Source organism: Pangasianodon hypophthalmus, chromosome 21 (genome assembly GCF_027358585.1).
Source record: "Pangasianodon hypophthalmus isolate fPanHyp1 chromosome 21, fPanHyp1.pri, whole genome shotgun sequence".
NCBI classification, from domain to species: Eukaryota; Metazoa; Chordata; class Actinopteri; order Siluriformes; family Pangasiidae; genus Pangasianodon; species Pangasianodon hypophthalmus.
Genome location: NC_069730.1, coordinates 14,665,010 through 14,688,704, shown reverse-complemented (window position 1 = coordinate 14,688,704; position 23,695 = coordinate 14,665,010). Strand labels below are relative to the sequence as shown.

General features: G+C 37.6%; 1 protein-coding gene across 1 annotated transcript; it reads right to left on the bottom strand.

Moving 5' to 3' along the window:
- Positions 1-8,798: 8,798 nt before the first annotated feature.
- rab31 (RAB31, member RAS oncogene family) lies at positions 8,799-23,374 on the bottom strand. The gene is made up of 7 exons (XM_026925359.3): positions 23,150-23,374; positions 21,190-21,269; positions 18,581-18,662; positions 15,152-15,223; positions 13,783-13,889; positions 13,151-13,260; positions 8,799-12,345 (listed from the first exon to the last, which is right to left on the bottom strand). Exons 1-7 carry the CDS (start codon positions 23,183-23,185, stop codon positions 12,248-12,250), a joined length of 585 nt encoding a protein of 194 aa, XP_026781160.1. The 5' UTR covers positions 23,186-23,374; the 3' UTR covers positions 8,799-12,247.
- Between the last annotated feature and the right edge of the window lie 321 nt (positions 23,375-23,695).

Genomic DNA, 23,695 nt, shown 5'->3' with positions numbered 1-23,695 from the left:
AGAAGGTAGTGACAGCTAGATATCAAGACCGATAAATAAACAAAAAAATAAATGCAATTAATCACACATAACTTTATACTTACAAAGTATTTACAGTATTTAGCAAGTACAATGATAAAATAACAAGCTATATATGCTTAAAACTGTTATGGATTGGGTTACTGACTGACTGTGGCAGCTCCGAGCCCTGATCATGGCACTGATATGTTTAAGTTTGTGATGTCAGTCATGTTCATTACTGTTTCAGTGATTAGCAGTTGGTTATGAGGTTCCACCCCATTGAGATATCTCCCACTCATCATACGGAGAAGCTATGTGGACCCAAAATAACATATTAAAACCCTGTTTGCCTTAATGAGCGTTAATCTTTGCTCCCATTAAAACACAGTGTACTTGAATTTGCCATAGAAGCCCATAGAAGCTGTGCTTCTCTGAACGTCTATGGGCAATACTTTTCAAGTAGTCTTAAAGCAACTACCTCTGGTGAAAGCAACCTATTAAAAAAACTATGAAATGAAACAAAAAAATCAATGCTTTGTTGTTCTGTCTTAGCCCATAATCACAATAACCCCCCAGAGTTCATGGCTATTATTACAATCAGTCTGGCTCGTTTTTTTTAATTATCCATGTTTCAAGCATTTCTATAACGTTGATAAGAGGCAGGTGAGAGAATTGCAGCTTTGCAAATATTGACCGTTATCATGGTAAAGGCTGAGATTGATGTAGGGTGAATGTTTCCATCCTGTGACTCTGGCAGTTTGCCCGGTAGCCAACCCAGTGACTGGAACCCTGGGCAAGAGGCAGGAACACTGGACACAGTGCAGGAAAAACAAACAACATAACGCTGAAAACACTGTCCTGGAACAATGAGAGTGAGGCAGGAGCATTGTCTATGGGCAGTGGTTTTCATGTAGTCTTAAAGCAATTGGTTCTGGTGAAAGCACCATATAAAATCTGTGAAATGCAATAAAAAAAATCAATGCTTTGTTGTTCAGTCTCTGCCAATAATCACAACAGCATATGGGTTGTGAATGGATTGAAAATCTCCATTGGGCTAGTAAACCGTATAATCATAATGTGCTGTATAGTATCCATAATTTAATGGTTAATACAGACATTTGCAATTCATATTTATTTAGCAGAAATGAATGCTCCATATTACTCTTACATAATGCTTCAGTTGGGCTGAGCATCATTTGAAAAGCACTGAGGCGCGGTTGTGAAAAATACTGTACACAAGAGAAGTTTTCACTTACAATTACAGGAAATGTACAGGGCAAAAATAATTTGGTTAGATAAAGGAAATGTAACACTGGTTCACAGTTTATCTACAAGACACTCTCGGTCTCCAGACCTGATTAAAAGAAGGCAGTGTATGACATCTGACACTGGTAAGAAGACTCAAGGGCAAACATAATGACCTAAAGGATTGAAAAATTGCTTAGAGGTTATAAATACAAGGCGTATTTATACATATACAATATACTGTATATAAAAACAGTGGCACTGATATCATTGTGATGTTTATATTAACATATATTAACTAAAATAATAAAAAATTCAATTTCATTTGTATTCTTTTTGCCATTTGTGAGGATATACATGAGCCTGGGGTTTAGCAGGACATATGACTCTGCGTTGTCATGTGATTCTTACCCAGACTGGCCACAGTCTGTCTCAGGTTTTGCACTTACGAATGACATTTAACAGTATAATTATTAACAGTCCTGTAATGAAAAGCTGTGATCTGCACAACAGGTAAAGGCGAGCACACATTTGACTGGCAGGACATAATGAGAAGTACTGGTCTCTAGAGCAGTATGTAGTGAGCAGATGATGGCTCGCATGTCTGGAGAGTTGTCAGAAGACGGCAGTGATGGTTACATCCTACGCATGTTCTGTCAGTTCAAACAGAGTCACTTGCAGGTGCTACATGCAGGTGTGGAAGTGTTGGTGTAGGGTGTGTGACTGTGTGACTCCATCACTCAACAAAACTAAAGGCTTCATGCGATTTATTCACTCAGTAATAGTTAGCATGAACATCATGACCACCATCTTAAGCCATTAGGAATAATCTAAATTATGGAAAATAAATATGGTTCAATAAGTCTTTAATACCCAAGCCACGACTAAAAATTACATAGGAACATTTTAAAATCCTTACCTTCGCTGAAAATGTCAGAACATATGAACATATACATAGTAATATACCATTAGCAAATGCCTCCATGTCCTCTTAATAGCTAGCTGGGAGGTAAACTAGCATATACTGCATTTATCAGGAATCGGATGTTAGTATACTGGTTTCAATTTGTATTATCATAATTTAAGTAATTTATTCAACAATAGCCAAAGCTGCCAAAATGTACTTTAACAATTAAAAAAATAATTTGTTCATCACTATTATCCAGTTAACGAGCTAGCTAGCAGGTACTACATTATTGTATAATCTCATTTTTGAGGTCAAATTTTTTAGATGGCTTTATTAATCAAAAATGTCATGCAAATGCAAATAAATTTTGATCTTTTATAAAAAAAATCACTTTTATTAACAGGTAACTGAAGTTAGTTGGCATCGGGTAAGAGTGAAATGGGGTAAAAGCATTGTGTAAATTATTCAATCGCAATTTAAGTCTAAAATATTAAACTTCTTTTAAACCTTTTTATTAAACTTTGATGTGCAGAATTATAGGACATTTAATTGTAATTGTGCAGTTTAGCTCAGAATTAAAATTTTTTAAGCTAATGATGTTTGTTGTTTGATCTTTGTGTGTGTGTGTGTGTGTGTGTGTGTGTGTGTGTGTATAGAAAGTTTAGACAGAAATACTAGACATGTGTTCCATCTGTCATCGTCAGCCATGTTGGATTGGGAGGAGCAACACTTAATGAAGTAATAAAAAAATAAGGATAATGGTGTGTGTATATAACATTGGAGTAGTCTGGATATAATCTACAGCTAATATATTAGTACAAGCAGCCTTAAATTAATGGTCTTTGAGTGTAGACACAATACATGTAATGAGTTAAGTGTAGAAACACTTCACATGACTAACAAGTCAGTATTGGGGTGGAAAGGGTACAAAACACACTGACCTGAATGAAAGTACTGTTACTGTAATAATAATTCATTTGAGTAAAAGTAGTGCTAAAGAAAATTACTCGAGTATACAGTAAAAGTATGTTGTGTGAACACCACCTTCATTTTCAAAGTATATAAAAAAGATAACCATAGCTAGCTAGCCAAATGCTGTTTAGGGTTCAGCACCTTGCTAGATTTGTTAGCTAGCTAGCTCATAGTAATTCATATGTTTGCTAGGTAGCTACGTAGTTAGCTATCTAGCAGAAATGCTCCCTACACATTATCCTGAATGTTACTTATAGGCTGTAGCAGAACATCCTTGAGATATATTTAAAACAATCGCTACTGAACATCGAAGTGACATCTTATGTTGAATGAAGAGCTTTCATACTGTAAAACATCAAAAGATCTGGCTAGCAAGTTTAGCTCACTTAGCTAGCTAATGGCGTCCCTGTACATGTTTCTGCAGGTTTTATGTTGAGCTGTGAAATGCTGACATCACTATGGGTTTTGGCTCACATAATTTGCAGGTTATTATTATCATCATATAATTTCTTTGGAAGCAGTTAAAACTGAAGATAGTTTATAAATTGGGCCAGGGTTGCTCATCTGTCTCCACTGTCTCTGACATTGCTGCTGCTCAGTAATCATTTGGCAGCTGAAGTGTAGAATTTTATTAAGAAACTGCTTTATTTTGATTGGATCACATTATTTAATTATTTAAAGGACAGGATTACAACCCTCCGGGGTTAAATGCATTATTATTTTTTTTAACATTATTATTATTTTTTTTAATGATGATCAAAAATAAATGTAGCAAAGTTGAAAATTTTATTTATAAAGCACTAGCAGTACTCAGTAATTAAAAAAGTACCATTACAGTGAACCATGTACTCAGGTACATGTTTGTTACTTTCCACCCAGGGCAGTATATGCCGATTTCTAGGAACAAAACACCCGTTGCTGGTTAAATGTTACGTAGTGCATCTTCAACATCATATAGCCATGCAGGGTTAATCAGATATGCACAGGAACAGCTAGTGGCTAGTGTAAACAGTAATTTATTATTCTATACTGGTGCTTGGGTTTTTTTTTTCTATATTTATCACTCAGGCCAGCCACCTGAGCTGAGAGTCTACTTGTAAGCGAATGAAAGAAGGAGCTGTGAGTTACACAAAAACCTCCATTTGGTCATGTACAAAAACCAGTGTGAGAAACACAATGACTGTGGGTAGAAATAGCCAGAAATGATTGCTGCCTGGTGTTTCCTTACTAGACTACAGTTATTCCCCATTTATGTGTCAGAATTTGCACGGTACAGCTCTCAAGCTTCGACAGTCCTCTGCTGTGATGTGCCATTTCTGTCCAAGTAAAAAGAGGCAGTGCTGTCTTGTCTGAATGAAGGAATAAGTGGTTACATTTGCTTTCTAAAATTCAAAATTAAATTACAGCACGGGTGGTAAGGTGAAACAGTGGGCAACTTTGCTGCTTTACAGCTCCAGAGTTTCCTGTTTGATCCTGAGCTAGCATTTCTGTCTGTGCGGAGTTTCACACGTTCTCCCCGTGTCCGTGTGGGTTTCCTTGGGGTTCTCTGGTTTCCTCCCACCGCCCAAAATACACCAGGAGGTGGACTGCCTATGCTAAATTGCCCCTAGATGTGAATGAGTGTGTGAATGTATGATGGTCTGGTGTCCCTTCCAGGGTTTATTTCTGTTTCATGCCCCCAATTTCCAGGAAAGGCTCTAGATCCACTGTATCCTTGACTGAAGATGAATTAATGACATAATTTTTATGACATCTCTTTGTTTGCAATTAAATTATCTTCAGATTAAAAATGTATTGTGTATTTGCAAAATGTCACATCTCAAAAACCTGTACTTAAAGTCACAATGTGGCTTTAAGTCATATACAGCAAATGGTGGAATAGAATCTCAGCGATAAACTGTACCTGGTGCTGTGCTTATATTTAATAGAAAATGCTCTGAAAGAAGTAGAATGGGGGTATGTGGTATTTTCACTGAACTTTCACATCATAGATCTAGAGTAAACAGAACGAGCTAATAACTGCAGTGAATGAATGTCCTTCACCTCCACTTGAGATCAACAGAGAAGCTGACATGACCCTTTAGTGCTCAGCTAGAATCAGTTTCTTGCATAAAAGCCTTCCATTAAAGGCTTTTTTACAGAATTCACTATTAAAAACAAAGTAAATGGATTGCAGTTGATATAAAAATGTAACAGTGATACAAAATAGAAACTGGATGTTAAATAGGATGGTAGTTAAGACCTTTCCTTTTCTCTTTGGTTTGGTACAGCTTCCTGTTTCCTGTTCCACAAACTTACCTCCAGATGATCTCCTAGAAAGTGCTAAGGGAAAATGTATAAATAATTAACAAGTGCATGTATCATTACCCAATCCCAAAGCAAAGGCTGTGTCCCAAATTGACCTAAAAAGAAGGTTAAAATAGTCATTTGTGGTGTATTAATAAGACATATATTGTGGTAGTATGCGGCCAAGTATATCGTGTTAGTGAGCTGATTAAAGATATTTAACTATAAAATAGCAAATATTAGGGAAAAAAACATTCCAGTGGTATTATTAACAAGTAGTTGTCATTGGACTTTTGACTTTCTAAAGTCAGCTAGTATTAGCTTACATTAAGATAGTTAGTTATCATCAAGAGATTGCGAGATCTGTAGCCAAGAGTCCAAGAGAGCAAATTTGGCTGTGCTTTCTGGGTGGGAGGGGTGGCTTTACTCTCTCGCCTGTCAATCAGAGTGACACTAACCAATAATGGGCATCTGTCAGCTCATGTATGTGGAAGAGGGCAGATAGCACTTTCCTCTGTGTGTTAGGCTACATGATTGGTAGCTAATACAGGAGAGCTGGCTGTGGGAGGTTATTTTGGAGCAAATGGGAGCATGTTGGAGAATTTGGAAGAAAGACAAATGAATAAATAAAAATGACAGTCTGCCATTAAAGGAAGATGACATTTCGCTCAGGGGATCAAGCAAGGTGGTTCAACAGTTAAAATTCTGAGTTACTGATCAGAAGGACAGGGGCTCCAGCACTCCCAAGCTGCCACTGGGCCCATGAGCAAGGCCCTAAACACGCTCTGCTCCAGGGGTGCCATATCCTAAAAATGGAAGCTGCTTCTTCAATAAGAAAAAAATATTCTCATCAGTGAACAAACATGAGTGTAATTGAGGTCAAATTTGAGATGTTTCAGAAAGGCACACAAAGCTTCCAACCTGCCATACTTAGGCTAACTATTGGAAAATCAATCTAATCTATTTTGTTAATAAATCTCTGACAGATTTACACTGAAGGCGCATTGCCTTCTTAGCTCACTGTATTCCTCTGTGACAGTACGCACAAATCACATCCAAACAGCGCAGTGCATTATGGGATTAAAAGAGTGAACTGGGTATCCTCCACTGTTTTTAGACACCACTACAAAATGGCAGATGTACACTGTGTAGTAAAGAGACTGCTCTAGATAGAGGCTAATTAATTATCTGGTACAATTGGAAGGCAAAAGCAATAACAGTGTTGTGGTTACAGTGTGCAGGTTGCGTGACTCACTTCGTTTTTTTTTTTTATATCATGTAGGACAACAATATATGACTTACAGTTCATTCAGACTTGTATCAAACACAAAAATGTTACTTACTGCATCTTTAATGTCATTAGAAAGCAGAGAGTATAAGGCCAACACACTGCATCTCTATCAAGCAGCTTCAGAAACTCTGTGGTTGAATTGAAGGAAGCTGATTTTTTGCACCATCTTCATGTGAATGTTCCCATGGTGACGTGCTACACATTTTCCTGACATTTGGTAATATGTTCTTTTTTCCCCTTTGCATTTGTCCAGTTCCATCCTTCTTGCATTAAGTAGTCCAGACAAGTGACGGGCAGCTGAGAGGAAGTGAAGAAAAGCCATAATACTCCCCTTCGCCGACCTGTCACACACATATTCGCAAACAAACATGCTTAAAATTAACCTGAGGCACCTCGGGTATTACACAGACAAGCCTGTGACAAGAGAAAAGCCAGGAGGTCAGACAGAGTGTTAACTCACACAGATGAGTAATCTACACCCAACAAAACGCTTATTACTACAGGGACTGTAACTCCCACTCCAGACTAGTCCTCAACACGATCTTCCTCTAATGTTCTTCAGTGACACTCTCAAGATGGTACTTAGTGCTCCTTGAGGCTCAGATAAGTTCCTTCACACAGCTTCACACACTTGATTTGGTCCTGGACTGGATTTGAAAAGGTTTAGGGGACTGGATTGAACATTTCCGGACAGATTTTATTCATAACTTTCTCTTAGCATCACAGATGTAAAACCTAAAGTAAATTCGTTGATGCCTAAACCAAGCCATGACTCAGCGTCAATTAAATGTTGAGAGAAACAGGTGTCAGTGTTGGAGTTAGGATTTTCAACATTTGCTCAGGAACACAAACAAATCCAACTCGTAGCCTCTTTAATCAAAACGGCTATTTACTTACAAATGACCTCCATCAGACCACGAATACAAGATAATTACATCCCATTATTCCCACCACGTTGTGCATGGATTTCCTCGAACGATAGGAAAAGACACAAGTAAATACACCTTTATAAATCATTTATATTTCTAATCAGGAGAGTTATTTAAGCAATATCACTTAAAAAAAAAAATCTAAAACAGCTATGAAAAGCTTAACATTCCTTCTTTTAGGAAAACAGACCCTGATAAGTGACACTGAGTTCCACAAAATATCAGACTTCCAGAGATTCACTTGATTAAAGGTGTAGTTTTTATTTTAATCTCAGAACAATGTTTACAGATTGTATAATATATAAAAGCAAAGTAGCATTTTTAATCACTTTCTAATTATCATTACCATTAAAATTATTTGTTGATACTTTGTTGTAGGTCTCTTCTAGTTCAGTTAGAATTTTCAGCTTTTTTTTTCTCTTGCAGGAGAAAAACAAAAATGCCATTTTCGGTGGCCGAAATTTCCGTAACTGATGATATTTAATTATTGTTTATTAATATAATGCTAATTATAATGTTATGTTGATGTTAATCCTGAATATTATAATGCAATATTAATTCAAAGAAGTCAAACACATTTTATTTCACATTAATGAATTCAAAAACATTCTCTATTTACTTTAGCAGAAAGAGAGGGTGCTGCGCCAGTGTATTTTTAAAGTGGGGAAAATCAATTCGAAACAAGAGCACCGGGCAAAACATTACTAATATGAGACTTGTGCAGCTGTCAGTCATTCAAGATTCACATGCTGATTGGCTGATCTGTCTTCATTTGGCAAAATATCTGTTTTAGAAGAAAACCTCTGTTCTCTTTGGCACCCCAGGCTTATGAAACAGGAGCCTGGCCTGACCAAACAAACTGTACTACCAACCTCCAACCAATCAAGACAAGGAGGTATCTCAACCCCCCCTGTCAATTCAGGAACTTCATCTTTCAAAGGCAGCATGTTTGTATTTGTTTTGCTTGTGTGGCTTTGGAGGAAAGACTGGAACAAGGCTGCATTTGTTTGAAATCTAAAAGCAGCTTTCGTTAACTTGGAACAAAATTGCTGACTCTACCTTTAATTCCATCGATATCATATGGCCTGGAAATGGAGGCGAATAACACATCAGAGTTTTCTTTATAATGTTCAGTGTTCTCTATAAAATTAAATACAAAGATGCAAGATAAAGTTACTGTGCATATTTATTAACAAACTGCTTATTACAAACTGTTACTCTGATCAGCATTCAGATGTAAATAATTTATGTAAATAATAAGGGCATTGTTGCTTATTGCTATTATAGGCAGTATTGGTAATTGATGCATCAGCATACATAAAGCAAAGACATCTGTCTTGGTCATTCTGTTGTAGCAGATAAGAGATGGATAAGACGGATATAAAATAACACACAGCATTAAGATTTATGTGTTAAAAGGTTTGTGTTTTTCTCAGGGTTTGCTCTGTATAAATAAATACCCTGTTGTATTAAATCCTGGTACAGCCTATCCTTTATGCTAGAACTATTTCAGGTTTAATTTTCACACTCTTAGTGGTTTACACAATTAAGAAACCTGTGACACAGCCAAGTAAAATTAACCTGCTGTTTCAACTGAAACTGACTTCAATTTGCACCGAGACTCTGATCTCATTATGATTCTTCTGAGGCTTTGCAAACTGAAAATATTTCAACATACTTCGTTAATAATCCGGACAAAAGGCTGTGAAAAGCGGTACATTACTTACGACAACAAACACAAATCAGTGACACAGTAAAGGCGCTGTGGACATTATCAGGGGTGAACAGACTTCACCTCCACCGACACAGAAAGAGAGAGACCCAGCATGATGTGCTTTGTTTTAAGAGTCAAACTCGCACTGCCCCCTGGTGGCTGTTCACCAATCAATCTTTAACTTGGCAAAGTGCTTCTGACTCCGATTATAAAAAATAACCACTTTTATAGTCACGTGCAAACGTTTACACCCACTTAGGACAAAATGAAGGCAGAAATTTATTTTATAGCCATTTTCATAGGCAACTGCCTGACTGTGTGACCAGCATTTCTATTATGTTTTAACTCTGCCAATTATCAGCTCAAACCTTGACATTTTTAATTATTTTCGAAACTTTGGATTCTTATCTTGTTTACAAGATACACATTTGATTATTTCTTGGAATTATGTTTAGTCATTCATTCATCTTCAATAAGTGCTTTATCCTGGTCGGGGTCACGGTAGAACTGGAGCCTATCCTGAGCACACTGGATGTGAGGCCTGTCCATCAGCAATAACACACACATTCACAACTAGCGGCAATTTATTGTCTCCAATCCACCTACTGGCATGTGTTTTGGGAGCTTGGAAGAAACCAGAGAAGCTGGACCAGGAGGAGAACATATGAAACTCTGCACAGACAGTAACCTGAACCCAGGATTGGATGGAAACCCTGGAGCTGTGAGGTGGCAATTGCCATTGTTATTTTTTAGATGATTTTAATATACACTTACATTTTCCATACGCAAAAACCGTGAGGGTGCAAACATCTGCACGACTGTAACACTAAATAATATGTAACAACATGTAAACCGTACACAATTGTAGAGTGATCAATCTAGAAATGCACAATGCTTAGTTTACATTTTCACCTACATATTAAACACTGTATCGACTTTTACAACTACATTTTATGAATACTTTAGGCACTTGTGGATGGCATGCACATTCAAAGTACAATGCTAACTACCGTATGTGTTAGCGTCTTCATCTCTCACAGTACCACACTTTTAAGACACTTCATGGATTAGTAATAATTACAAGCATTTTGGATAATTGAGCATCCTGTACAAGTTATTGGCAACATTTATAAAAATGCATAAATTGGTGCAGAATTGCACAATAGATTTTCAGCTATTGACTGCACACCTGAACAACACACTCATTTCTTACAAATATTACATATCCTACATGTATACTGCTGACATTTAGGCTACGTTTTCAAACTCAAGATGACATTAAAACAGCCAAGGACAACGATGAATGATGAGAGATTATAAAACAGGAATGATCATCATTCTACTTGGAATGTCTCCTGTGAAAATTTCATTAGTGTACCGAATAAAAGGAGATAGGAATACTAAAACTGTAAATCTCAAATTTAACATGTGTAGCTTTTATAAAACTCATAAGATGTAATGACTCCTAACAGTCTATAATATCCTTAACCATCTACCTGTGACTGAGCACTGAGCAGTGGTTACGTCCCATTTGGTTCATATTTAATTCATTAACTTGGTTTCACTTTAAATTTGACCTCTTAGGATTCTTTCACTTGGGCAGTGTTTAGTCTGTTTGAATTGAATCCTGGTTTGTTTTCTCCTGCAATGTGATTCTTTTAGGCGGGTGAGAACCAAAACGACTGGTCCAACACGTCTGGTCTGAGCGAGGCGGACTCGGGCTGCTTCTAACAAATTCTATTGCAGTTTGATTGTAGTGAGCAAGCGAATCAACCCAAATGCGGGAGGTAAAGTAAACATGCTGTGTATTTTGGGTTACGGGTGGCCTTTTTTTTTTTTTTTTGGAGATGCGAGCTGCATGGTGCATACAGAACCAAAAGACCGAGCTGAATCTCTGCAGAAATGCCATGTGTTCTGGATATTTTGACCAGCAAATAAAAATTCTAGATGCAGTAAACAAATTGTTTAGTTATCAACATAATTATCTCATCATTTATTTAGCCTCAGCTATGCGTTCTCCGTGCTCACTTTGTTTACTTTACATAGGCTTTTTACCATTTTCGTTGCAGTATTTCTGAACAAATCAACGAAAGAGTTTTACAAGGACATTTTCAGGCCTACCAGCCCCTCTTGCTTTTACGCTCATTTAATTTTGTGCAGTGTGAAACCAAACTAAATCAAATAGCAAATATATAAATAGATACATTTTGCTCTGACCTAGACTTGGTAAACTGACTAATCTGTGTGAATCTGCTTTTAAATTTTTAAGAGACACTTTGATTATATTCTACATATGGTGGATATTATAGCTGTCAGTTGAGGGCGTTGGTAAAGTAACTGGTTATAAAAGTCTAATGTAAACAGGCTGAGCAGTTTTTAAAGGCATTCTGAGCAAATTGCTTTCTAATACGTTTTAAAATCCTCAGAGTAAGACACATGCTTTTGGGGTTTGTTTGCCTTTCGTGTCCTTATGAATAAGAACATCTGGATATGGCAAGCTGATACTGGACCAACATTAAACAAAGACGGTTAGTACTTTCAAACAGCACAATCGGGCTTTAGGGTTTTGTCTTTTTTCTGGGTTCTAAGCTGTTCAGGACTGTGGAGTCTGACACCAATGCTTTAAGATCTATGGCTCTGCTCCTTATGAAGTTAATCTTACAGAGTTAGCCAGCTAACTCTGCTCCACTGCTTCACATTGAACACTGGAAATATTGCTCAATCTGCCTTGTGTCTTGTTTGTAAACTCGTTAAACTACTGTGTGCTTAAAACTGCTGAATCTAAATTCATTTTTACTTCAGCAGTAAAGTCAGGCTAACTTTAGGTTACAGGTTATGATGGTTATAAAGCTAAATTAAATATCCAGCTATGAGGAAGAGAGCAAGCCAAATTCCTCACTCCTCTAACAGCAGCGTCTAGCTGATGGAAGTGGCTGGCGTGTAATCTTGAACGACTCGTTGCTGTCCACGTCGGTGTTCTCCAGAGGGGGGATCTGCCGACCTGCAGGCAAACATTTGGATACTGATTACTGCACACTGCATTCTAACATCTCCTCTGTTTACATGCTGGTGAATATGCACTACCAAAAGTTAGGACACACCTACTCATAGAGGGGTTTTCTTTATTTTTACTATTTTAGAATATTAATGAAAACATTAATGCTATGAAATAACACATATGGAATTATACAGTGACCAAGAAAACAGTATTCCTGATGAAGCTTTGCACACTCTTAGCATCTTCTCAACCAGGAAGCTTTTCTTACAACAAGCTTCCTATGTTCTAGATAAAGTTCTAAATAAAAACTACTTGTTTGGGGATATAATCTAATAATAAAAACAAAACTACTTATTAAAATACATTTTGATTAAAAATTAAACTGATACATGGGCATTAAAATCAGAATTTACAATGGTCTTAGAAACACATTTCATCCATAAAGACATTATAAAATATATTAAATCTACTGTGTCCAAACTTTTTTAACAGGTAGTCTATACATGACAAAGTATTCCACGGTAGACGCGCCTAGTGCCTAATTTTAATATTTGAATATCCATAAAGGTTAATGAAAAAATGACATGAATGCGTGTATTAATCTTTCCACTGCAATTAAACATTCTTGTTGCTGGTAGTGGTGACTGTGTTCATGTGTTCATAGTGAAATACTAAACAGAGATATTAAACGCACAACAAATTGTTACAGTTACAATATTTAAAAAACAAACACCTTTAGGAAGTGGTTACATGATATCAACTCAGTACCTTACTAAAGATTATTAGGATAAATTCAAGCAACACTTACTAATACTTTGAAAGAGTTCCTCAACATTGACAGCATTTCTAGCACTGGTTTCGATGAATATGGCTGCAATTGACTCTGCAAATTCCTTGGCGTCTTTTGTGGGAACTTCCCTGCAAAAATGCAAGGTAATCAGGTCAGCGTTGCACTGAACAACTCCAAAGATAACAAAATTTGCCCAATTTCACAGGGAATACAAGTCTAATAAAAACAGACAGGTAAAGCCAGTCCATATACAATAAGATCTTTAAAAAAAATTAAAAAACAGTAAATCTAACTAGTAAAAAAAATCAAGGATTAATAAAGCAGTATATTTAAACAGATAATACTGGGAGATTGTCTTACTATTTGATTATGCTATGTTACATTAATTAGGCTATTAACAATTGGTTGTTTTTGCATTGCTAGATTTTAATACTCTCTTAGGTAAGATTGGTCAGTTCCCTATCATTTGAACCATACATACACCTTGAAGAATTTTTACATTTCCACCAGTGGGTCTGAGGACTGACTGATACCACACAGTGCAAATTCTAGACAAACTTTAAAGCCCTACCCACAACTTTTTCATATCTAAACTCAATCTGATCTGCAGAGAGAGAGCCAGGAAAACTCAGACTGCTCGAGATGCTCACCGTATATCACCCAGGTCATTCTTATTTCCTGCAATTGCCACCACAATATCCTCTGGGCCGTGCTCCTTTAGCTCCTTCACCCACTTTTTCAAAGTCTGGAAGGAGTCCTGCAGAGAGAAGAGACTCTCCAACTCTCCAAAGCTACAGTAATGCATGTGCAAATCCATCTTGTGCTTATATGGACTGTATTCTGTATGCAACAGCATATCCACCCCAACAAATACACAGTATTAGCAGCAATCATGGCCAATAAAGCTAATACAACAAATAAATGACAAGGACAAGTGAACATGTGAATTGTCCTTCTACACACTGCTTCTATCCCACCATTAACTGAGTATAGACAGTGAGAGGAAATAAGTATTCAGTCACTTTTGTTTTTATTATTTATTATACTTCCAGTGCATATATCCACTTCAAATTTATACCCGTAATGTCTTTTCACTGTTTACTTATAAATTATGGACAAAAATGTATTTATAAGCATAAACAAAGATTTTTTAAAAAAAACAAAATTAATAGGGGAAAAAAGTATTCCGACATCCCAAATTACCAACATTAGTACTGTTGCATTAGTATGGTTGTTGGCAATTACACAAAAAAACACATCTACGGTAAGACCTAATTAGGTTTTCGCAGCATTGTGGTTAAATTTTGGCCCATTCCTTTTGCCAAATAGTCTTCAATTCCCCAAGATTACGGGGATCCATCTGATAGACTCTGATTCCAAGGGACTCATGTCAGGAGCTTGTCTAGGACATGCAAGGCCTTCTTTAGATATTTTGCCTGTATGTTTGGGCTCTTTGTCTTGTTGAAACGTCCATCTTCTCCACGATTATCCATTCATGTCTCCTTCGATGTTTTATAATGCCCCAGTACCATTTGCAAAGAAGCAGCCCCATATCATGATGCTCCCACCTCTGTGCATCACTGTGGGTGTCGTGCTCTTGAGATCATATGTGCAACCCTTCTTTCTTCAAACATGACGAGCTGAATTATTGCCAAAGAGCTCTCATTTTGTTTCGTCTGACCAGAGTATATTGTTCCAAAACAGTTTTGATTTGTCTAAATGTATAAGATGTGCATCTCTGTGCTTCTTTTTAGTAGAGAAGTTTTGGATGGGGTGTAGTAATGGAGATGATTGTGGTGCAGTTCATTACTTATTGTTCACTGTTTAACTGTTGTTCCTGCTGCTTTCAGGTCACCCTGCAACTCTTGTCATGTGACGGCTCAAAGTGTGTGTAAATATGCACTGGAAATAAATAAATAACAAAAGCAAAGTGTCCAAATACTTATTTCCCCTCATTGTAAGGCTAAAGAAACCACAAGTTACCTATCTGCACAAGTGTAAAACTGCAGAGGAACTTACCAGTTTGGTTATGTCATACACAATGACGGCAGCAGCAGATCCTCTGTAGTACATCGGGGCCAGAGAGTGAAACTGCAAGAAAGCAAAGCAGATATATTGTATTTAAGTAACCACCTTTAAATAATCTTAATCTTTTAGTGAGTTCATAATTCAAAGGGTAAAAACAAAACCCAATGTTAATATTTGGTCTGCCTGAAAACATGGTTATTTTCACTGTTTTATTTTAAATACAATGTGGCCATCTGACAGTTGTCCAGTCCAAGAGATGACAAAACAGGAATATATCACCAAGAGGAAGTGTGGATTTCATGGATAGGACCAACTGGTTTCGAGTGATGTCATGCACTTGCAACATCAGAGCAGACAACATACCTGCTCAGCATTTTTCAAACGCACCAACATTTCCATCCAAATCAGTGAATAAGTCAGACATAGAGAGACCTCTGGTCTCAAGCATGCAGAACTAAGAGCATGTGGTCACTGTGTGTGGGGGTATAATCACCACACCATTCCTGTAAAGACATTGCTGACGTCTGCTCAGGGATGAATAGGAATAGTCATGCAATTGTGGGAATAAAATGGAACCTTTCCATATGAAAAAACACGTCAGGCACAACAATTACACCCTGAACATTCACATAAAGATTATAGAGCCCTTTCCTGTAAGCATCTACATTTATTCAAGCATTGCAAGCATCTTTCATTCAAGTTTTTCTTTTAATTTGTCACCTATCTATACGTCTCATGTCACCTCATTTTCATAATTAGCTTCTTACCGTTATATATAGCTTCTGCAGTGAATTTATCACTGACTACAACGGAAGGAAGATTTTTGCTTTTTTCAGTTAGGAGATTTAGGAATTTCTGCCGCTTGCTTCTGGCTGATTCGAGTTGGGGATGACTATATTTGGTAGGTGACATCAATCCTATCAAAGTACCAATCAGAATGAGCTGTCTGCTTACATCAGCTCCACTTTCACTCTCAATCATAACGTGATCTGACCTACCCACACAGTTCTGATCAGGCAGAAAGAGGAGTTTTTTTTTTTTTTTTTTTTTTTAAAGAAAAAGGTGGGAGAGAAACCTGAAACAAAGAAACTAGTGAGATACATTGCATGGAATTATTACAAATCTCAGGTTCTCTAGGGCATCTTTTAAACTACATTATTATTACACAAACACTAGTAAGTCAGGGTGGAACATGTACTAGCTTGTATGTTCAAGTGGCAGTCCCAAGCCCGGATAATATTGGGGAAGGTTGTGTCAGTAAGGGCATCCGGCATAAAAACTGTGTCAAGTCAAATATGTGGAGATATATATATATATATATATATATATATATATATATATATATATATATATATATATATATATTGCGTCAAGACCTCATTCAATTCCATTTAACAAGCGCTTCCATCAACACGGACCGTGTCAGAGGTGCATTAAAAGTGCATCAAGCTCAGTTTTTTTTTTTTTTTTAAGTTTCCTCTATTTTCCCCTTTGCATGTAAGTGAAGCATAAACTCCACACGATTGGATTCACAAAGCCACACTTGCTATAACCTGTGCATTCCATTTAAAATCATAATCTCCAAAGTCTACTACTACTAGTAATCTACCAGCTGGATAGCAAAGTGTTTGTATACTACAAAACTCATCTGTTCACTGTCCCATAGTCTCAGGTCACGTCTTTAGGTGAACGGTTTTATCATTTAAACTGGCAGATCGCTACAATCAATACAGACATGGTAATGAAAGCTTGGGAGCAAATAAGACGTAGCAATGGGAGTTGCTTCCTCATCTTCTCTTGTTTTTTTTCCTGCTTTACATCCACATTATATTAGCTCCCTTTTAATGACAGTTTGGCAAAAATGTTTAACTAGCTATACAACTACTATGGTGGAGTCTGGAGCAGATTTTCTGATCTTGATCTTATATCTTATTATGGAAACCTGTATAGAATGTGAGGGACATTTATACAGGAAGCTAAGGAGTTCATGAGCAAAAGGTGAGTGCAATTAGTAATCAGAAGGGTTTTATTTTGAGGCTTGTCTGAGAGGGGCGTGTGATTGTCGGCAAGGGATTCTGGTAGCTCATGAACTAGGCTTTAATGATTAAACAGATAATATCTCTCTCAAAACAAAAAAAATGTTGTGAATGTGACTTATAAATTCACCTACTCAAACCAGATAATTGAATGCTGGGTTTGCCGTTTGCTCTTTCTCCTAGGAGTAGGTTGTACGGAAGCATAACTAGGACGCATCCGGTGTGGATTTGGGGTAATCTCCCCGGCACGAGACTACAACATCAATTTGTCCAGCAAGCATTAACTCACATAAAGGACCACAATTAAATGTAATGGATGATAATAGCTGCATCCCAATTCGCCTACTATGTATCCTAAATAGTATCTGAGATTAGAATTAGTGTGTCCCGAATCGTAATATATTGAAGTGAGTATCCCAAAGGTTCCTGGATGGTCTACTATTTCTGGTAGATTTTCATGTACACTTCGCATTTTAGAGAAGTGTACATGAAATGTGGAAAACTAAATCAAGGAAATGGTAAATTAAATTATACAGTGTAAATTATAAAAGGAATAATGGATGAAGAAAAGCTGAAATGCAATGAGGAATGAGTTTGTTTATGGTGACAGTGTTCTCTTCCGGGCAACAACATTCTCTTCCATTACATGGCGTGTTAGTATGTCCCAGTACTTGCATACTTCTTTGCTACACACGCAAAAGTATGTAGTTTTTCATCACAAATAGAGCGCATAGTATAAGTAGACGAATTGAGACACAGCAAGTGTTTCTTTTTTTCCTGGTGGCCTTGAGCTAACGGCTACAAAATGTCACAGCAGGTTACAATCAGAGTAGTGAATATGAAATTTAGTATATTTAGTATATGAAAAACATGTGAAAACATCAGCTTCCTCCCTAGCTGGATGGTTAAGACAGACAATAACAAAACAATAGTTTATATTAGGATTCATTCTTGGACCATTACATAATACATGTTGGAATTATATTACTCATCTCTGAGGTCGACATTCCTGAGATTCAGGGCTGGACACAGAAGAGAAAAACTTTTTGAACCTAAGCAGATAAAAAAAGTATGTTTTTATCTCCCTACACAGAGTGCTCTCTAACCGCAATGTGGGTGTTGTTTTTCTCATAAATAAGCATTTAAATGAGTTAATGTTAAGAATATCTGATTATTATGAGAGCTAGAGGATAGAAATATTCCTCCACAACCTCATCTAGGTCTGAATGTCCCATTAGACTCAGGAAGTTTTTTTTTGAAAACAGCAGTACTTTTAAAATAGAACCAGCCTCAAAATGTTCCAGCACACTTAACATGCGGTACTTAACATTCACGTCTGTAACACAGTGTTGACTGCTAGGTGTACAGAAGATGAGACGCTCACCCTCTCCTGCCCTGCCGTGTCCCAGATCAGGAACTTGTGAAGCTCATTGCCGCAGGGGACCGTCTTGGTTAAAAACGATGCGCTGACACATAAACAGAAAACAACGAGCAGTTATGGAAACAGTGTGACACAAATGTTACAGTGGGGATGAGAATAGGAGGAAGCTTCTTTGTTATTGATATTAGTCTGAAATGAGAAGGAAGTATACTCTTTTATATTCTCACTCTATTTCTAAGAACACAGTTTATCATTCAGTGTAGACACAAAACAGTCACAGATATTCACATTGTTTACACTCATGAATTATAATTGTTTTTTCCATACACTAATCTCCATGTGTGCATTCATATGCAAGAAAGATTATCTGCTAAACTAGCAACATTTCTATACCTTCTCTACGCTCATTAAGAATACACAGACCTGCATAGACCTATGAAATGCAAACTGAAAACACCTATTGTCCTCTTCTCAATTTCATTCCCACTCTTTCCCCTCCACTACCCTGGTTACACAAGGCTATCACATTTGCCATATTACAATTACAAAAAAAAAAAAAAGTAAAAATACAACCCTGTATGTCTGAAACTCAGACTGGCTTGGCAGGTTGAAGAGGACAATATAGGAAACATTAACAGAAAGCATCCCAGTTTGTTGCTAGTAAACTAGCCAGCATTTGTCAGAAGTAGACAAAAGGGGAATTTCTGTACCTAGGTTTCATTTTGTCATATCTTCAGTGATTTATTTAACGATGGCCAAACCAGGCAAAATTGCCATAACAGCTATTTTATTCATAGGTCATAGGAACAGTGTTCCAGTTCTGTCATTAAACCTATCCAGTTAGCACATCATCCTCTAATAATTAACATACTGAACGATAATAGGTTAAGGCTATTTTGTGATGTCACAAACTGAGTTCACAAGTAAAACTCCTCAAACCATGTTTTTTGACATACTCAAATTTGACGCAGAACTAATTTACATAATCAGAATAGGCCAGAGTTTCCCAAACCTGTCCCTAGTGCAGACCCTGCAAATAAATGCTCCAATGTGTTTGCCTAGCCCCATGTTTGTGATTGGCTAATTAAGCTAATTACACTATATGGACAAAAGTGTGTTTACACCTGACTATCAGACCCATATGTGCTTGTTGAACATCCCATTCCAGATGTAATCCCCCTCTGCTGTTAGAATAACCTCCACTCTTCTGGGAAGGCTTTCCACTAGATTTTGGAGTGTAGCTATGGGGATTTGTGTTCATTCAGCCCCAAGAGCATTAGTGAGGTCAGACACTGATGTTGGTGAGGAGGTCTGGGGTGCAGTCAGTGCTCCAGTTCATCCCAAATTTGTTCAGTGGGGTTGAGGTCAGGGCTCTGTGCAGGACACTCGAGTTCTTCCACTCCAACCTTGGCAAACCATGTCTTCATGGAGCTCTCTTTGTGCACAGGGGCACTGTCAAGCTGGAACAGGTTTGAGCCTGTTAGTTATACTGAAGGGAAATCATAATAAAGACATTCTAGGCAGTTGTGCGTTCTGTCTTTGTGGCAACAGTTTGGGAAAAGCTCACATATGGTGGTGATGTTCAGGCTTTTGTCCATTTAGTGTATGTACATCAATGCGTCTTTATGTAGGCCAAGACTTGCTCCTCTCCTGATGCAGCATCATGTTTGTGCCTTCAATAAAAGAAGGGGAAAAAAAAGTCTTTGGCTATGAGCTATGGTGTTACGTGAAGACATTATTTGAGTTTGGCTAGAGTTTTTGTCCTACGCTGTGCGGTATTTTGCTCAGTGTTGTCACTGTTTCTCGCATCTGTTCAAGCTAATTAATATGTGGAATAAAATATTTTACTACCAACAGCCAGACCACATCTTCGGTGCTCGTGTGTAGGGCAGCAGGTGTTAGGGTTTGGAAGAGTGCTGCACACCACAGAATTGAGTTTCTCTACACCACTGAGAAATATACGAACCAGATGAAAAGCTTCCTAACAGGCTACTGAGACTGCTGAATTAAAAAACGGATAGCATGGACACATAATCCGACTGTCCCAGGAACCCAGGCTGGTGATTTATCCACTTCAGCATACAGGCAGTTGCATTTTTTGGCTGTTATTTTCAGATCAAAACCAGATAAAAATGTACATTTGGAAAAGTGCTCCTGATGATGATGATTTAATTACATAAATGTGAAAAAAACACAGTGCTGCATTAAAAAAAACCCGATGACTGGGAGTTGTTGGGATGTACTACGGTGTATTACAGATCTCAACAACCCTACATGCACACAGCTGATGTGTTACACGTTCGTGCAATACCCACAGTGATTTATTTTAGTGGCTCATTTGGGAGCAGTAAATTATAAAGCGCTTATCTAAACAACTTTGAGACATAAAAAGTTCCTTATTCAGCTTTACTGGGCTGACTCATGAAAACATCCGAGACTGTTTGCATTCCAGCACCAAACGAGACAAGATGAGGCTGGTTTTGCCACTCATAAATCGAGCTTATGAGCACATTTCAATGGTTAATCACGAATTTCAGTGCATTAGACCGTAAAGACACACCTGGGTCTAATGCGGGATACAATATAGGAATTTATATTTTGCATGTACTTACCCAATAGTTGGGCTTATGTTGTGATCAAAGTGATCCTGGACAAATCTGCAAACAATACTTGATTTCCCAACTCCTGTGTCCTGCGTTTGCAAAAGAAGAAATGGAAAAGAGGATTTTTTCTTTTCTTTTAGAATTTTATTCCAGGTCCATTCAGAAGGAGCAAAAAACATTTCTCAGGCTCATCTTTTTTCAAGGCATAGCATCACCACAAATATGTGACCATGTCCCCAAAAGAAAACTGACATACCAAGTAGCATGCAAAAATAGCCCACTATTTTGGGCTGTAAATGTAGGTAGTGTGATACTTGGCACTTTGGTATTCAGTTTGGGACGTAGCTTATGTGTTCTCAGGCTCAGGCAGGCCAGATGATGATGATGATGATGATGATGTAATGGCTGGTATACGTCTTTACTGTGAACGCTTATGAAATGTGAATTTCTGCTAAAATGGCCAATGTTGCCAACTTAGTGAATTCCGCGCTAGATTTGGCGACTTTTAGACCCCTTGAGAGACTTTATTTCCAAAGAAATCCCAGTGATTTTTCAGCAGACATTAGAAAGTGTGCTTTACATATGCAGTGTTTAGTCCGTTTGAATCAAACCCTGCTACATTTTCCTCTTCAGTGCGGTTCGTTTGTGTGGGTGAGAACACAAAATTCGAGTGAGAATGTGATTCTGAATCTGCCCAAATATAGGCCGTCTGCTTTGGGTTGCATTTTTCTGTAGATGTGAGCTGCTAAAATGAGCAGCGACCCCCAACCTGAGCCAGAGGACGGATTTCAAGGATTTCATTTCTTAGATGTGAAACCAACGCAGTGCCACATTTAAAAAGATGTGGGATGTGTCAGTGTACTACAGACCTCAACAACACTACATGCACATAGCTGATGTATGATGCGATGTGAAGTGAGACTGGGACTGACAGACAAAATGAGACACACAAAATGTTTTAAACTAGTCATTTCTGTTCTCTGTGCTCAGGTGATTTTTATGATTTCTACACACATGACAATGGTTTGTTTACTTTTTTCCGTTGTCGGATTTCTGATTTCTGAAGGAGTTTTACGCATGTCTTTTCAGCCCTACATGCTTTTTTTTTTTTTTTTTTTTTTGCTTTTTGGTTCATTTAATTATGTGAGAAAACAAACCAAACCAAACCAAAAGCAAACACACCAAAATTATAAAGTACAAACTCTGATTCAGACTCAGGAACTGGACTAATAGGTGACAGCGCCCAAGGACGACTTCTGGTCTGTGAATTATGGCCCTGACAATTCCTCAACCTCAGCTACATCACTCAAGTTCAAGCGAGTCTCGAGGGATCCCAGTCCTGATGAACTCCTCTAGTCTCAATCAGATGTGTCCTGTGAACCTTCCTGGCAAGCTTTCCAAAAAAAAAAAAAAAAAAAAAAAAAAAAAAGGAAAAAAACCACCTCCTAATCATTTTTGTTTAGCACAGATTATCTATTCATTTCAAATATTGTGTTCATACTACATCCTTAACAAATAGTTAATTTATTATTTTCTATTCCATTCTGTCTTCAATGTTTCTTCCTTCTTCATGTAACATGCTTTGATATGCAAATAAACATGACGATTCAGTGAATATGCACGTTAGGCCATGACGTCATCCGGCGACTTCTAACGACTTTTTTTTTAACCGTTAATTAGGCTAGCTACTTTCCCCTGAGAACAGCTGGCATCATTAAACTGATGTTAGCTAGCATGTTAGCTACTTCTAGAGGCAAGTTTCCATTAAAGTGCAAGGCGGTTGTGGAAAAAAAATAGCAAAATGGCTTCGAATAAGCAAACCACAATACATTTTCTAGCTAATTCCAGTTTTCTTACGTGTTTAAGACTGTTTAGGGCTGTTTATAAGCTACTCGACGAGTGAAAATAACGCGTCGCTGGATTTCGAAGTATCCGGGCAGAAGAATGCTGAGGAAGTTTTTCCACTTACCCCAAGAAGACACACTTTCAGCTCCCTAATGGCCATTTCAAAACCCCCTACAACATTTGAGGCATTATTCCCCGTCTCTCTCTTTTTCTTTCTTTCTTTTTTTGCTTTCCTTTTTTACTGTCTCTCTCCCGCCGTACTTCCAGCGACTTTTCCTCCTGTAAATCACACACCGTGGCCACGGCCTGCGCTGACCATCTCCTGCCCGCAGCTAACGGAAACTCGCCGAAGCGCCGTCACTCGGGTCACGTGACCCTCCTGTTGCGCATTACGTAGCCGAAAAGAAAAATCCTGAGCGCGCGCGCACACACACACACACATAGACACATGAGATGAGTGCATCTGTTACACTGTTGTGTTTTATTTCTCCTCTTCATAAAACCATTTTGGACTCAAAAATGTTGGCTTTCTACATTTTTTCCCCAACTAACCTGCATTTCAATTTCATAACATTATATATATATATATATATATATATATATATATATATATATATATATATATAAATAAGGTAAATAACTTTACCTTTAAATAATTAATTTATTCATC